At 39.6% G+C, this 17,358-nt stretch overlaps 1 protein-coding gene and 1 pseudogene across 1 annotated transcript in view; one reads left to right on the forward strand and one right to left on the reverse strand.

Annotated features, from left to right (window-relative positions):
• The first annotated feature begins 12,227 nt into the window (after positions 1 to 12,227).
• Positions 12,228 to 17,358, forward strand: part of LOC114240925 (organic cation transporter protein) — a 28,739-nt gene continuing 23,608 nt past the window's right edge. Inside the window, exon 1 of the mRNA XM_028171607.2 lies at positions 12,228 to 12,607. Within this exon, the coding sequence (XP_028027408.1) occupies positions 12,426 to 12,607 (182 nt within the window). The 5' untranslated portion in view covers positions 12,228 to 12,425. The remainder of the gene's footprint in view (positions 12,608 to 17,358) is intronic.
• On the reverse strand, positions 13,457 to 13,540 carry LOC114240991 (U6 spliceosomal RNA; annotated as a pseudogene).

Below are 17,358 nucleotides of genomic sequence, written 5' to 3' on the forward strand. Positions count from 1 at the left end.
TAACTAAATCGCGCAACCAATTTTGATATAGCTTTCACTGATAGAAAGAGCCATAAACAGGGAGGTTTTGTGTATAAACTAAATATATAATTGAATTTTTTCGTTGTTAAATCAACACAACTGTTTTCTTACGCCCATATACTTACCGCATGTCAAGTCGAGAAAAAATTTATTACAAAATCATTTCAGGCCGAGCCCCCTGAAATCGCCCATGGCGAAACCTAAATAGCCACTCGATGCTACTGACTCATAAGTAAAAAAAAAATGTAGTGCACGCCAGCGAAACTTCGGACGGAAAGAGAGCTTGACTCCATCAGTAAGTAACTTTAAGTGCGCCACTTTGAGAAGGCGGCACGACACGAAACCCTCTTGTCGTGGCTGCCGGTAACTACATTCCCGATCCTGCGGACAGAATGGAAAGCAGTCGTCGTCGCCCCAAACACGTCATTTCGGATCCTCCCGATCCACTAACGGTGCTTTTAGGTACCTCAAGCAGCGGTCATCGTGCTCGTCGAACCCGTCGCTTGCGACGAAGGGCTCGGCCAGTAAATTAACCCATAGACACAGCAGAATTCTCCGCCGGATCTTCTCAATGGGTCGCGTTTCCGATCCGGTGGTAGATTCTGCGAAGCTCTGGCTAGGATTAATGTTAGCAACGTCGCCAGTTTTGAGCCCCGTGGGCTCACCTACTTGTTAGGTTACGCCGACATCAGTTAAGGTAGGAAAAAAAATTCAACATATCCAGAACATTTTATATCTATAGGCGGATGGCAACACAGTAACAAATTGTTATCTAATGATATTAGAAACAGATTTGCTTCGTACAAACTTAGAAGAGAGACTAAAGCTAAATATAGCTAGGCAGTAAATATTACACGTCGAAGCTTAGAAAGAGATAATCGAAGCTTTATACACGTCTCTGTCGCACGACCGAGATTATTACGGTCCAGTGTCTAGGAATTATAATACGTTTAGGATTGCCTCAATGATTCGTGACTCGATTCGGATTCGATTCCTAGTTGAAGAGAATACTCAACAAGGGCATCATAAAACCGGTGGAGGAGGGTGATGGGAGAAATGTGCTCCGCACTAAACGCTTCACTCTCCCTCCTTTGCCTTTTCATGAGTTCTGTCTCATGCGAGACTCGGACGTGGGTTGTTGAGCGACAGGAGGTTTTAGTCGGTTCTACTCCGACATACCCCGCCCGCCATCCCCAGTGGAGAGTGGGAGTCCGGCGATTTCCTCATGACCAAAAAAATAATAATCTTAGAATCGGTGAATGTAAAAGATTAAAATTTTAAATCTCGAAGAAAACATTTAAACAATTCGTTATAATATTTTAAATTGTACTAAATGCCTGAAACAATGAGCAGTACTTCCAAGATAAACTATAATTATTTATTTCCTACCTATTCACTGGTAGCCCAAGAGGCTATTCCAGCTACGTCCGTACGGGTAGGTGAGCTCACGGGCTCCATCTGAGAGAGTTTGCTAACACTAGCCCTAGCAAGTTCCGTTCCGTCACAGTTCCGTCTACTTAAAAACCTATTACTTTCTAATACCGTTTATAGCATAAACATTCCTTGAAGGTTTTCTAAGATCTTATTGAAAAAGTGCACGTATAACCTTGCCGTCGATAACGATGAAGAGTTTGATGAGCGAGGTAATCTAAAGACACAGCCCACTAGCTTTCTCGCCACGTCCTTACGGATCCATCAGGTCCTTTGCATTAGACGCCTTCAGCTCTAACACTAGAAGCAGGCTTAGGAACCCCGGTAACCGTACTTGTCGAACTCGACAAAGAGGTCGACGTGCAACCTAACCCATGCATCAGCCCGCTGAGTTTCTCGCCGGATCTTCTCAGCGGGTCGCGATTCCGATCCGGTAGTAGATTCATTCGCGAAACAATTGTTCATGAGTTGTTAGGTCTCCTCCGGAGGCGCTCGGGTAGTTTTTAGCAAATCCCACCTCTCCTGGCTGAGCATTTGCTCACCCACCTGTCCTGATGAAACTGGAAAGACCTTCGGGCCACCAGTAATCCTTCATACATAAAAAAAAAATAAAAAAAATAATAGCTTTGATTTTCGTAGAAAATTTGAAGTTTTCACATAAAACCTTCATTCAAAAAGTCCGATTAGCTGTAATTTCGCAAAGTGGTCTCTGAACTAAGAATCATCCGAATGATTTGATTCGGCCGAGAGCTTTGTACGAATCTAGGAGATGTGTTTGCGTTTAAGTAATAACGAATGAGAAGCTTTTAAACGAATAGGCTATTACAAGATTGTAATGGTCAGTTTGTCGAATGAATGTTAGTTTAGAAGTTGCCACTCACAAGCACCTTCGCGGGTTCTGTACAGAATCCTTTGCTGTTCGGTAAGTGAGTATAAATATACATGTACCAATATCTTTGGGTCGAAATAATTTAAGATGTGCTTAATATATCTGACTGACTGTCGGCGGGCAATATGACCGAAGTAGCTGAGGATCCTCTGGTAACAGATTGTTGAGAGCCTGACTCGGATGCGTAGCTGATCCAGGATAACTTGGACAAAGTGATTGTGACGGGCAAAGTAGAAGGAAAGAGACCCCGCGGCCGATTACCTAGCCGTTGATATGATCAAGTAACCGCTCTAACTGGGTTGCCAGTCGCAACCGCCATTCGAGAAGCTGAGGACCGGACGAGATGGAAACAGCTCACGAGACAGGCCACGGTCAAGTTTCAGGGACATGACCTTCTAATCAAGAACTAATATATGCAGTAGCTCTTCTAGAATTAACATAGCGTGTCCCGAAATGGACAGAGAGCTCTGTGTGACGGTACTTTAATTAATAGTTATGTTATGACGGTATCTTCTCTGACTTCTTCAACCCTGTAGCTGTAGCCCCAATGCGGAGCGTAGGTCTCTTCGAATACACCCCATTCTTTTTTTTTAATTATTCATATTGATGCACAAAACAAATTACAACCATAGAAATTATAAGCTTAAATATTTAACATTACAATCGGGATTGCAATTCAAAACAGGTGCATACAGAAAAAAATTACAACTGAATAAATGCCTAAATACTAAAATACCTTGTGTGTATATATACATGTATATACATACACACACGCTCACGAGGTACGAGTCCAGTACGAGGTCTTCACTCCAGTACTTATGTGCCCCTCCGATTGTCAGTACGATGGCATATATGGCCGCCCCACTTTACTTATGACGGTAATTAGATTCAAAGATAGTAATTAGACTACATAGGCATAAAAAAGTATAACCAATGGATGCCATGGATCGACAGAGATAACCCCATACCTTGTAGGGTTTGTCTCGACCGGGAATCAGGCGTTGAGCACGATGGCTGGGTAGTCATTTAGTTAGTGGGCTAATTCGTATAATATACTCGTCTATGTCCCGCAAAAAACGAAGAAAATGTCATTTTTAATATTCACATGTCTTCTGAAAATACAAATATCCGAAGTGAATCCTTATATATTTTCAATTCTAAAAGGTGCGAGGAAACGCATACATTCTAGGCTACTTTGCGGATAACAATCCCTCAGAGTCAAAAAGTTTCAATCCCACAAAGAGCTCCCATTCTCGTGATCTGGAAATAATAGTGAGGCGACACGAGTTGTAAAATTTATTATCGATAAAGTTTTATCTATTTAACTAGTTACATTTACACAGAAGACTTTGTGGCTCAGCTCAAGTTAAAAAACAGAGTTCGTAGAAACGAAAAATGTAATAGCGTGAGAATTGCATTACCAAGGTGATTGTAATGAAGGTGATAATCTAATGTATGCAGTTTCAAATGGAGACTCTTTGGAGATTTTGCAGATAAACTATATATTTTCAATAGATCACGTCAGTTCGTTTCAACGCGGCATAAGACAGTACAAAATCCTTTTGCATTAAAAATATCAAGACACTATAAACTATATTCTCGAAGCAACAATCTTAAAGCAATCCCGACGTCAGGTTTGAGCCCCGTGAGCTCATTTACTTGTTAAGGCTACGCTGAAATGGTCTTTCAAGACCATCATCTTAGGTAAGAAAGAAAAAAAACTTAAAGCAGCATTCTCAAGCAGTATTTTCTACTCCATCACAGTTTTCCTCCTGTCTTCTCCTGATTCCTATCATTTTACAGATATATTCAATCTGCACCAATCTACCGCAAGCCTATCCTGTCTGGTCTGGAGGGTAAGACAGCTAGTTTATACTGTAATTAATACAACCACCGCATTATATATGGCTGGCACCTTTTCCTGAATCAGCTCTGAGGCTTATTCTTCCTCTTTTCAATCGTGTCACTCTTGACAGAGTGGTTGTGATCGTCATGTAGTGTTGGAGGGGACAGACTTGATGCGTCTCACGATGTCCTACCATCTCTCCCTGCTCGAGGCCATTCTACTGCACTCATTTAGGTGACCTCCCACTGTAGTTCTAATTTGGTCGGTCCACCGCATTTGTGGCTTATTACTGTTAAATAAATCTTTGTTACCATAATACAGTCATTGCTTAGTGCGCGAGTAGCATTTCGTCAGATTAAACACGATCGAGGCTCCTATAGTCTCTTCGGAGCAAAAAATACGATTACAGCCTTCACTTGTTGAGGAAGTTGCGCTGAATTACCACTTAGTAGCTCAAGTAACATGTAGTCATAAACATGTTTTTTTTTTATTGCTTAGATGGGTGGACGAGCTCACAGCCCACCTGGTGTTAAGTGGTTATCGGAGCCCATAGACATTAACAACATTCATGTCGCCACCCACCTTGAGATATAAGTTCTAAGGTCTCAGTATAGTTACAACGGCTGCCCCGCCCTTCAAACCGAAACGCATTACTGCTTCACGGCGGAAATAGGCAGGGTAGTGGCACCTACCCGTGCGGACTCAAAAGAGGTCCTACCACCAGTAATAATGCTCGGTTAATGGCCTTGAAGACTCTTGTCAGAAACCAATAAGACGAATTGTTACTTTTTTTATTGCCCTTGTAGGCAGACGAGCATACGGCCCACCTGATGGTGAGTGGTTACCGTCGCCCATGGACTTCAGCAATGCCAAGGGCAGAGCCAAGACGCTACCTACATCTACTGTCGATAGTAGAAATTTAATAACATCACTATGACTCAGAAGTGCAATATGGAATACAGGTTCACGTCAACGGAATAAAACTTGACTTTGTTTTTCTTTAAATAAAACCGATACGCAAAAGACATGTTCTGTATCCATTGAAACTGAAAGTTAGACAGCCGTTATAACTATTGACATTTTTATTACTACTAGTGGTCCCGCAGTAGTCGAAATTCGACTATAATTAATTGAAATTGTAAGTTTGTTATATGATTCTATTTTCAAAAACTATTATACTTCTATAATCACAAATTTCACCAAGACTACACTATAGAAAAATATTAATAAAGACATACAATATTTAATCTATTCTCAATTTGACCACAGACGTTAAGAACAAAATGTTGACAATAAATAAATAGTATGCGTGCGTGTGTGCGTCAAATACATGGTAGTGTGTGTAATGTTTTTTTTTATTGATTTAATGTATTTTTAGGCATAATTTAAAAATATAATAACATTCTGCACTCCTTCTCTATATCTATACTAATATTATAAAGAGGAAAGATTTGTTTGTTTGTTTGTTTGTTTCGAGTAGGCTCCGAAACTACTGGACCGATTTGAAAAATTCTTTTTCCATTAGAAGCCGACATTGTCCCTGATGAACATAGGCTACTTTTTTTTCATTTTATTTTATTTTATTTTTTTGGTTTCATGTGTGTTTTAATGTTTCCGAAGCGAAGCGAGGGCGGGTCGCTAGTTCTCTATAAGTGTGGGAAACCTCATACTCCTCCGTCCATGCAATTTTCGTAAAAAGGGATACAAAATTTTTCCTTCACGTATTAAAGAGATTGCAAGACGAAATTGAAGTTTTATCATTTAAAATTTCATTAGAACAATACGGATGTCATTTCCTTCAATCGAGCGATAATAACAGTTCAGAGATAGAAATAGAATAGTTAGTAATACCAACATGTGCTGACTGACTACTAAAAAAATCAAGTTCAAATTTGTTAGCTGCTCCCGCGGTTTCGCCCGTAACAAAAAGCAATTATTAAATTAAAACATAAATACCAAAAGACGATTTAGAAAGCTAACTAACTAAGATAACGGAATGTGAACACACATACACATGTATATATTCCCTTAATTAAATATAAAGATTTCATATCAATTCGACCTATCGTTCAAAAGATAAAGATCACTGTCACCAGCGTCACCTATCCGGTATTAACGTAACTAGGTTCTTCGGAGTAGTCATGTCGCCATTTATATGTGTGCAAAGTTTCATATCAATGGGCTAACGGTTTTCGGGTTTTAGGTGAACATACATACATTCTCTCTTATATGTTTATATATATCCCACTTTAGAATAGAAGTGGCTTAATCCCTATTATCCCTATTATATCCCTACATATCCCTAATACTATACCGCTACTATATCCCTATTCCCTAAAACGTGCTTACTTTCCGAACTACAGTCCCCAGCTATAAACATTGCACATCGACCTCAGGAAAGAGACAGTCGGCTAATTTCGGCTTAGTAGATCGCTATCTCTGTCGCGCACTCTCTATGTAATCTAAGCCGTAATATTTACAGTGGAGTAATCGCATATTCTATATTATTCCACTGCCGTTGGCTTCGAAAGTTGGTAAACGATAAAGTTGTTTACAATGAGATATAGCTTTATTGAATAACTAAATTAATAAAGTACCGGATGTACCCTGCAGTGATACAGTCGAGTTGAATTTGTTTGGGTGAAAATAATCTAATTTTATTCATCGTTTACCTCATAACAAGTTTTAATCCTGGGACAATGTTTGCACAATTTAATTGAGACTTGGACTTAATATCTCAAAGTGGTTAGCGACTTTCATATTGGAATGGCCTTTTTTTTCGAGCCGGGGGCTGAACCTCCTACGAGGTCCCCCGAGGTACTGGGAGTGTACTTTAACTTCCACGATCGCTTACTTAGACTTACCCAGATTTAATTTTCAAATTTGCACGCTTGACTCGATATTGAATTATACTCATTCGTTTTCAAAATAATTTATTTCCATTTAGATATCATTCAACATTCATGTTGTTAGTCAAAACAAAATGATACCTCCGGTTCCAAGTAGTGAAACAATTCTGAGAACAATACACACAAGAAACTCAGCGGTCATGTCTTTTATATTTATGAGATTTTTTGGGAGTAATGCTACTGCAATCTCTACTTTAATCTCAAATCTCAAATGCTACTCAAATCTACTGCCGAATCGGAATCGCGACCCACTGGGAAGAGCCGGCGAGAGACTCAGTAGGTCGTGACTGTGAGTTAAGTTGCTCGTCGAACTGTTCATCGCATTCGACGGGTTCGACGAGAACGGTGACAAAGATGATCTCGTATTACCAAATGGGATTCATTATTTACGGTGCGGTGTCATGATCCTTACCCGCTTGCTAATACGCAAAATAAACTAACAAAAAAAAGAAAAGAAACTAATAAATCGTAAGTAAAATTAGGACTTTTAGCCTTCAAATTACCCAAGGTTAGGTTTATTCAGGGCAACGCTAATTGCTAATGCAACATCGATTTGGGATTTGCTGAAATGCTTGAGTCATATCATAATGCTTTATTCAAATTCGTGTAGGTTTGTTTGTCACTTGTTAAATACGCATTGGTATTTAATTTGAGTGCAACAAATGTGGGTACACTTGTTAAATACGTGTATTTGGTTTTTAAATTGAGTGCAACAAACCTTAAAAGTACATGATGAAATTTTCCTCATTTCTGCCACAACATTATCACGATTTCCAGTGGTCTTTCTGCCTACGGGACGTCTCCGTGACCAGGCTGTAACTGTTGCAAGCTTACTGGTGATAGGACGTCTTATGAGCCCGTAGGTATAGGTGCGACAACCCTGCCTACTTCTGCCGTGACGCAGTAATACGTTCCGCTTAAAAAGGGGCGTCATTGCACTTGTCTCAAGGTGGCTGATAGAATTTACGTTATTGATATCTATGGACTTCGGTAACCATTTAATACCAGGGGGGCTCCAAGCTTGTCGAGTATTAACCGGGTTTGTAGTATTGACCGGGATCTGATCGAATCTAATCGGATAAACTTGGCATCGGATTCCTCTGACCTCGAAGTCCTCAGTTTTGATTCGTATCCAATTGATATATTGTGCAGTGTATGTACAAATGTTCTATTGTTCGTTGTACTATCAGCTGGCGGTTTGCACGCGACTTGTGTATTTGGACACTGTACTGATTTCGTTATTGTTAGGACAACGGAGAATTCGATCCCTGATTACATGACATTAGATGAGAAATAGCTGATAGAATATTACGGTTTTATCGTATTTTTAAATTCGGTATTCCGTTTTGATATTCTATGTACTGATGCCGGACGAAGACCAGGGTTCGATAGTCGCGATGGGTACACAGATTCCTGCATCGACCATGATGGAACATTCTTACAATTTTTCACATTTTGTTTAATATGAGTTCTGATGAGTTTTCGATTTCTAAGGATTACGGTGCCAACCTCTCGGAATAAAAATATCAGTAACTCTTTAGTAAGGCTTTTTTATTGCTTAGGCGGTTGAATGAGTTCACGGACCACCTGATGTGGAGTGGTTACCGAAGTCCATTGACATTAACAAAGTAAATGCAACCATCCACCTTGAGATATGACAAATAAGTCTCAGTTAGACAAAGATAGTTTCAGTTAGAAATATGCAGGGTGGTTGGTGGTTACGTGCGGACTCACAAGACGCTCTACCATCGACCGAGTATTTCCAATATAGTATTAGTATATTTCCATTTTCTTCGAGTTCATTTTTACTGATGGTAGGACCTCTTGTGAGTCCGCACGGGTAGTTACCACCACCCTGCCTATTTCTGCCGTGAAGCAGCAATGCGTTTCGGTTTGAAGGGTGGGGCAGCCGTTGTAACTTTGCTGAGACCTTAGAACTTGTATCTCAAGGTGGGTGGAGCATTTTCGTTGTAGATGTCTATCGACTCCGGTAACCACTTAACACCAGGTGGGCTGTGAGCTCGTCCACCCATCTAGGCAATAAAAATAAAAACAAAAAGAGTATATTTTCAACCAGATCTCACGCTACTTTCAATAAATACTACCTGCTATAGATTTAACGAACTTGTTAAAGAGCTCTTGTGCAACAAGGCCTATTATGAAGATTATAATTGTTACTGCATAGCTCTGGGTTAGGCTATAGATAATATACTAATGTTAAATGAGACGTTCACTCCTAGCTATTCAGCTATTTAGCTCTATTTTTATTAGCGCTGGTCTGACCTCCCAATAGGGATAAGGAGACGCGGAGACATTCGTTCTGAGTCCAAGCCGTCACTTTGCTCCCCGCCTGTCTGCGTTAGACGAAGATTGTTAATAGAGATGGGGAGATGTATATCTCGTCAACAATTGGAAGCCTCTAGGTCTACACTAAAGGATTATTCGAGATGTTCCCATCATCTTTGCTTACCTTACCATCGTTGCTTACAGCCGGTCACGGTCGCCCGTGTTGTTTCCATACCATTTATCTGGAGTCATTTTGAATCATGTGGCAGTTATACGTGACCTGGGAGTTATTTTCGATTCCAAGCTAACGTTTAAAGATCACATACAAAATATATGTAAAAGGGGTAGTGGTCTGCTCGGGTTCATAATTCGTCAGACGCACGACTTTGTAGGCCATCGTGTGATTGTTATGCTGTACGATGCCTATTTGCGAAGTAGTCTTGAATATAACGCACTCGTGTGGGATCCTCGCGAAGCAGTTCAAAAGCTAATGCTGGAAAAACTACATAAAAAATTTTGCAGGTTCCTATTCAAGAAAATGTATGGATACTATCCGTTCTTGTATCCATCACTTTATGTGACTGGTATGGTCGGATTAGATACTCTTGAGCTCAGACGGAAGATGACTCTTATGGTGCATTATTATCAGCTATTGCATAACAAAATTGATAACTCCACTGCACTGGAATCAGTGTCGTTATATGTGCCTGATGGCTACATGCGCGGATGTATGTGTGGAAGGGTGCGTCGCCAGCGGCCGCTTCTTAGTACTACGCACGCGCGTACGCAGCACACCGCTAACTCCCCGACGCATCGTGCTGTCTCGCTACTCAATGGCTTGCTAGCTTATGCTCCGGAAATGGATATATTCCATGATGGTTTCCAGCGATTTATTTTTGTTGTCAGGAATTACTTAAGCTAATTATTAATACCTTACAAATGTTTTGGTTTATACTGTTAATTTGTAAGTAGACTAATTAAATAAATAAATAAATAAATAAATAAATAAATAAATAAATCTGGTTTTCACGATCACCATCGAACCACCCGTCATAGGAGCCCAGATCATCGCTATTTTTTTTTCCTAACTATACTGATAGCCTTGAGAGGCTATTTCAGCTTCACCCTAACATGTAGGTGAGCTCACGGGGCTCAAACCGGAAGTGTTGCTAACATTGGATCTAGCAAGAGCAGTGCTTCGCAGAATCTACCACCGGATCGGAAACGCGACCCACTGAGAAGATCCAGTGAGAAACTCAGTGGGCTGTGGGTATGGGAATCGCTACGTGAAACCTCTATACCCGTTCAGTGTCTTTTGAGATATGATTTTTGTCACGTGTCACGATGGTACACTCCTCTTCACTGTGCTTAGTGAAAGCTATACCAAGCCCTTTTTAATCAAGGTTTGCGGATAGTTTTCAACGGTGGTAATGAAGATCCATGAGCGATCTTAAAGACTTTCATCTGCCGTATTTCGATGGCAATAAGCAGGCTTACACGGATATGCTCACAATACCCCGTTTTTATTTATTACGTAGACGGGATTATAGCGTTAATTGGTATCTTCTTCAACCCGTGTCCACCCAATGCTGAGTGTGGGTCTCTTCGAACGCACTCCATTCTCTTCTGTTAACTGTTCACCGGAGCCCAAAGACATTGACAACGTAAACGGTGTCATGAGTACTAAGTCATTCTTCAATTCCGTACGCAATTACTGCTTACTTTTTCGTGTCATATTTTTTTAAGCCACGTGAAATTCATTCGTGGAAGTTTTTCGTATGAAGATACGGTTACACGTCAAAATGATTGAAGTCCTGCGTGGCTTCTTACATCCGTCGACCTACGTAAACTCAATAACAATAAAATAGAACCTCTTGTCAAACGTACAATTCAGATTATAGTTATGCGCGTTGCGGTCAAACTATTTCCGATATAATAGGTTGGGGAAAAAAATCTCTTCGCATTTTTGAAGAAAATTCAAAACGTTTTTTAATATAGTTTATTTACATTTAACTAAAGTGTGTAGGTACCATTTTGTTCGATAACTTTTTGTCATCTTGTTGTTAGGGACATGATCCCATTGCTATAGAAACTTTGGGGCTTCTGATCAAAATACCGGGACAATTAGTTTTGGCAGTCCTCTCGTGATGTTAACCGGACACTGTCTAAAGAATTCTGAAGAGACCGAAACAGGTGGAAATCTGAAGGTGCAATGTCAGGACTATACGGCGGATGCATTAACGCCTCCCAGCCAAGCTCTCTTAATTTTTGCTGAGTGAATAGTGTGAATATCGTTTTTGCTGAGTGAATAGTGTAATATAATAGAGTGAATATCATGATGAAAAACCACACCCCTTACAAATAGTATAGCCAAAGAGATTTTATTACAAGTATCTTATACCTTTAAACGAGCAATTCTTATGTAAATATATATAATCTGAATCTCGGAAACGGCTCCAACGATTTTCATAAAATTTAGTATACAGGGGATTTCGAGGGCGATAAATCGATCTAGCTACGATTTATTTTCAGAAAATGTTGTTTTATTCGTGTTTTCAATAATCAACTCTTCCCGACATCTATTGGCGAATAATAATACTATTTTTCTTAATTGAGGGCAACTAACCGCTTTAAGGCCACAACAAGATGGCGTTATCAAAAAAAAAAAACGAGCAAAGCTCGGTCATCATCTAGTATACTATAATGCGAAAAGACTTCTCCCCCAACCTATTATATAGGACTGTAAAACAAACTTGCGGCTAGCAACGAACAAACTATAGTTACGTTATCATTAAGTTCATTCGAGCAATGATTTTAACTTCGACAATAAAAACTGTGAGCTGTTGAGCGTTCGCGTAGTATCGGTCGAGGGACCGGTGTCGCGCGCGCGCTCATATACACAACTCTGTAATACAAAAGAATAAAATAATAGAATTAAAATATTTAAGAACTTGAAAAAAAAACACATATATTTAACTTTTATTTTTATTCTACGCATAGTTTGAAAGTTTTTTTTTTTAATAAGAAATTTCGTGTGTGGGTTATGTTCAGAATGGATCCGGAGAAAAAGCAGAATAACTCAGTGACCGTTGACGATATTTTGAGTATTTTAGGACCGTTCGGTAGATTCAATATTTGGAATTACACGTTGATATTGTTCCCGGTTTTCCTCGCCGGAATGTATTCGTCTGTCTATAATTTCGAAGCTATGGACCTCAAATACAGGTGAGAAATTATGAAATTTGTATGATTAAGACTTGTAGATGACCCGAAAAACCCGAATAAATAACATGAATTTTATATTTAGATACTTTTGTTCTATTAATTATTCTATCTAAAATTAAAATTTTAGTTTTTTTTTTTCAATTTTTTAATACGAAAATAATTTAGTTAAATATTAATTTACACATATACTTTCCACAATAGTTTTCACTTTTTTTTTTTTTTTACGAATTGATATGCGTCCTAATACACCTCACATAAATTAGAATCGATATGGTCTAGGGGGGCAAAGCCGTACAATACAACTTATCATAAACATTCACTTCGAGAGAAAAGTTTTTAAGTAAAAAAAAAAAAGAAAAAGAAATTTCTAATTTACGATTAGATTAGAACGTGCCTTATTAGCGTCATGCTATCACGTGTTTTCGAAACTAACAACGCTGAACCCAATTAAATGAGCATGTTATCTATGTTTTCATAATATAACAGAAATAGTGCTGCACACTATTATAAAATTAATAATTACGCAAAAAGAAAAAACTGCGGAAGCTCAGGAAAACTAAAACATTTAATTACGCAACATGAAAAAACTGCGCAAGCTCAGGAAAACTAAAACGTAGGTACGTTAAATACGAAATTCGCTTTATGGAATAGAGACGTGTTTGTTACACGCTAAAACAGAAATGACACATTACATATGCAATCTGTTCAATGATATCCTATTGGTATTACTGTTAGAGACTCACATCCAAGCATTCCCTGGATACATACTTCCTATACCTATTTCTGTCGCAGCAGTCTTACCTTATACTGCTGGTAGGACCTCTCGTGAGTCCGCACGAGTAGCCGTTGTAACTATATCATCCTTGCGTAGGGGCCATGCTGATCTTCTCTGTGTCGTTCCGATTTTAGTACATGTACTGGCGTAGTAAGTACTTAAGGGTTAGCGTTGGGTGGACAAGCTCACAGCCCACTTGGTGTTAAGTGGTCACCGGAGCCTATAGACATTTACAACGTAAATGCGCCACCCACCTTGAGATATAAGTTGTAAGGTCTCAGTATAGTTACAACGACTGCCCCACCCTTCAAACCGAAACGCAATACTGCTTCGCGACAGAAATAGGCAGGGTTGTGTCACCTATCCGTGTGAACTCACAAGAGGTCCTACTTCCAGCAAAGGCTTCTCTCATCCAGCTCTTGCTAGCTGAGAATTGAATGAAGGAAAAATATTTTTGATGAACAATTGAACATAAACTATTATTAGACACATAAAACGTATTCGTTCTAATGTCATTAAATGTCAAACAAAACGTTAATCTTATCAAATCGAAGAAATTCGACGAGCTTGTCGATTTACAATGTTCGTTTTGGTAATACGAAACAATCGTATCTGGGAATACTGAATTCGGAATTTGGATTCGGATCGATCGGGTTGATTTAAAATCGATCACTGATAAAAGATAAGCTCTTCTAATTATAGTACATTGTGCGCCAAGGGAGAAAAGTAGGACATTTCCTCCCGCGTGTAAAATGGCAAACACGCGGGATGAGATGTCCTACTTTTTTCCCGCGGTGTACATTCACTTTTTCTTCCACCAGGCCGAAAGTTCGTGGAGTACCGAGCCGGGGTCCAGGGGCGCAGCCCCCCCTTACTCATAAAAAAACAATTTAACTGTTGTTTAATTTTTAAATAAACTACTACTAATTGAATAAGAACTGTCTGATGAACTCATCTTTGTTTAATACTTCACTATTAAATTTTATTGGCTTTTGTTTATTTCACTTTTACACTAAACACAATATTGCAAATTACCCTAGCACAACCATGGCGGAGAATTTTGAGGTGCGTGAGAGCAGACGTAGACACTAACGCGCATGCGCACTTGTCAGTACCCAGGGAGGAAAAGTTAGACTTTCTTCCCTGTACAGCGGGAGGAAAAGTTACACTTTCTTCCCTGTACAGCGGGAGGAAAACCGAACTTTCGGCGTAGGTAGGAGAAAAATATTTTTGTAGTGGTGTCTTAATTTTTGAATGGGATGCTTCGAGATGGAAAACCTATAGCTGTGGGTTACTTTAATTTGTATTACGTTCAATATTAAACATCGAATAAGTGACCCACACGAGTAGGTACCACCGCCCTGCCTTTTTCTGTCGTGAAACAGCAATGCGTTTCGGTTTGAAGACTCGGGCAGCGGTTGTACTGTAAAAACGGAGACTTAGAACTCATTTCTCGACGTGAGTGGCGGCATTTACGTTGTAGATGTCTATGGGCTCCGGTAAACTCAACACCAGGTGGGCCGTGAGCAATTCCGCCTTATCCTACGAGGTGATGTCGGCACAGCAAATTTTTCTCTTCCATTCTCTTCTATCAGCCGTCATCTCAACACTCACTCCTCTCTCTCTCATATCGTCATTCACACACTCCATCCATGTCTTCTTCGGTCGACCTCTTCCCCCTCCACCATATAAAACTATCATTTAAAACTAACCTATCAAATTATAACCGGACCGAATATTAAAATGACTATATTAGAACAATTTCATTCACGCCGAAGTGTACATTCATTTATGCTGCATAATAATATGGTTTAATTCATACAATAACTTGCCCTTACACTAATCTAAAGGCCACTGAGTTTCTCGCCGGATCTTCTCAATGGATCGCGATTTCGGTCCGGTGCTTGATTCAAACGCGATCGTGAGTGGAGACCGCGAATTGGCAAACGCAGTGCAGGACGCCCTCAGGCTCGGTGGGGTGATGATCTGTGGCGGTCGGTGGGGTGGCTGGCAGGAACTGGACGAGAGAAATCGCGGATCGTGCTCTCTGGCGGGCAAATGGAGAGGCCTATGTCCAACAGTGGACTGATACAGGGTGATGATGATTCAGCGAAGCACTGCTCTTGCTAGGACTAGGGTTAACAAATTCTCTGAGATTGAGCCCGTGAGCTCTCCTACCCGTCTGCGCATAGCTAGAATATTCCCTTAGGCCACCAGCGAATAGGTACGGGAAAAACCACTCTTATCGACGCTGTGTATACAGTAGTGACCAACATGGAATTCACAGAAATGACACCTAGTTTAAAAAATAAATTTCCATCTTAATAGTTTATTAATGATCGAATGATGATAAATGAATAATCAATACGAAATCAACTAATGGTTGATTGTGTTTAAGCTTATATAAAAGTTGTAATTTTCGTTGTAATTACAAATAGTCCGTCAATATGTGTAAAATACAAAAAAAATATTAATTTCTTACCACCACTAGTCTACTACACTAACCTGTGAAAACAAAGAAACGACATTTAAAGTATATTTTTAATAGTAACTCAATTCACAATTCTAAATAGAAATTAAACTTAAAACTTCACATATTTTTATCTGTGTCACCGCTTTTTTATTGGTCTTCTTCTTCTTCTCAGTCGTATGCACTCTTGGCAGAGTGGTCGTGTTCATCACTTCGGTTGGTGGTGCGCTTCACCAGACGTCGCCATTCCTCGCATACCGCGGCCCTTCTTGTGCACTCGTTAACGGGACCGTTTAGAGCTGCCTTTATTTGGTCGGTCCCTCGTAACGGTGATCTACCGCGCGGTCTTGTATCCTCTATCATGCCCTGCACCACAAGGCGCTCAACTGAGTCGTCACCCCGCCGCGACACATGCCCGAAGAAAAAGAGAATGCGACCCTGAACGACGGAGGATAGTCGCTGCTTGATGCCGAGTTCCTGTAGAATTGTCTGATTCGTTCTGAACTCTGTCCACGATATTTACAGCATTCTTCTCCAGCACCACATTTCGAGAGCATCTATCCTCTTTTTCTCACTTTCTCTGAATGTCCAAGTCTCAGCAGCATAAAGAAAAATGGGGAAGACCAGCGCTCTTACAAGTCTGATTTTAGTGGCTTTAGTGATATTTCGATTCCCCCATATTTTTATTGGTAATCCACATTAATTCTATCTACCATTTAAAGAGCGTAAGCGCGGATAAACCTAATTTAAAGGAAATCCATTTTCTTTCCATTAATACACGTGTTGGTGTTCGGTAAAGTGATTTGATAAAATGTTCGAATCCTTCAATTACAAACTAGACGGAATAAATTTTCCACGAATATTAGTTTCATTTTATGAAATTTGAATAATATTTCATTTTGTTGAGTAATACGTCAACAAAATTAGCGGCAAAATTTGTAATGCTATCTCCCTCTACCTTCAACATCTGTGCGGGGGCAGATATTGCTGTCTCGGTTGTTTCAAAATGTATAATTTTATCGCATATTCAATTTCAATTATATTCCTTATTTAAAAATATGTTTATATAGGCACTCTAATTTTGTGACAAAGTTTATCATTTTGACATTAATTGGCATAGAATCATAGATTACGCGGGCCAATGTTCTAAAAAAACATAAATAGCGCTGGCCTTTTGGACACCTTTGAGAAAATGACCTAATACGCTTAATCGAACGATACTTTGGAATACATATAGTAGATACTTATTTCACTATCACTCACGAACCTAGACATAGTATAGCTATTTTAATGAGTACTAGCTGACCCGGCAGACTTCGTAGTGCCTCAATCGATAAATAAAAGACCTAAACTTTTGTATAAAATAAACTTAAAACAAACGAAAGGAATTTTCATATTTATCTACCTTTTAAACCTTCCCTGAACTTCCACAAATAATTCAAGACCAAAATTAGCCAAATCGGTCCAGCTGTTCTTGAGTTTTAGCGAGACTAACGAACAGGAATT

Source organism: Bombyx mandarina, chromosome 21, assembly GCF_030267445.1.
Source record: "Bombyx mandarina strain Sakado chromosome 21, ASM3026744v2".
Lineage (NCBI taxonomy): Eukaryota > Metazoa > Arthropoda > Insecta > Lepidoptera > Bombycidae > Bombyx > Bombyx mandarina.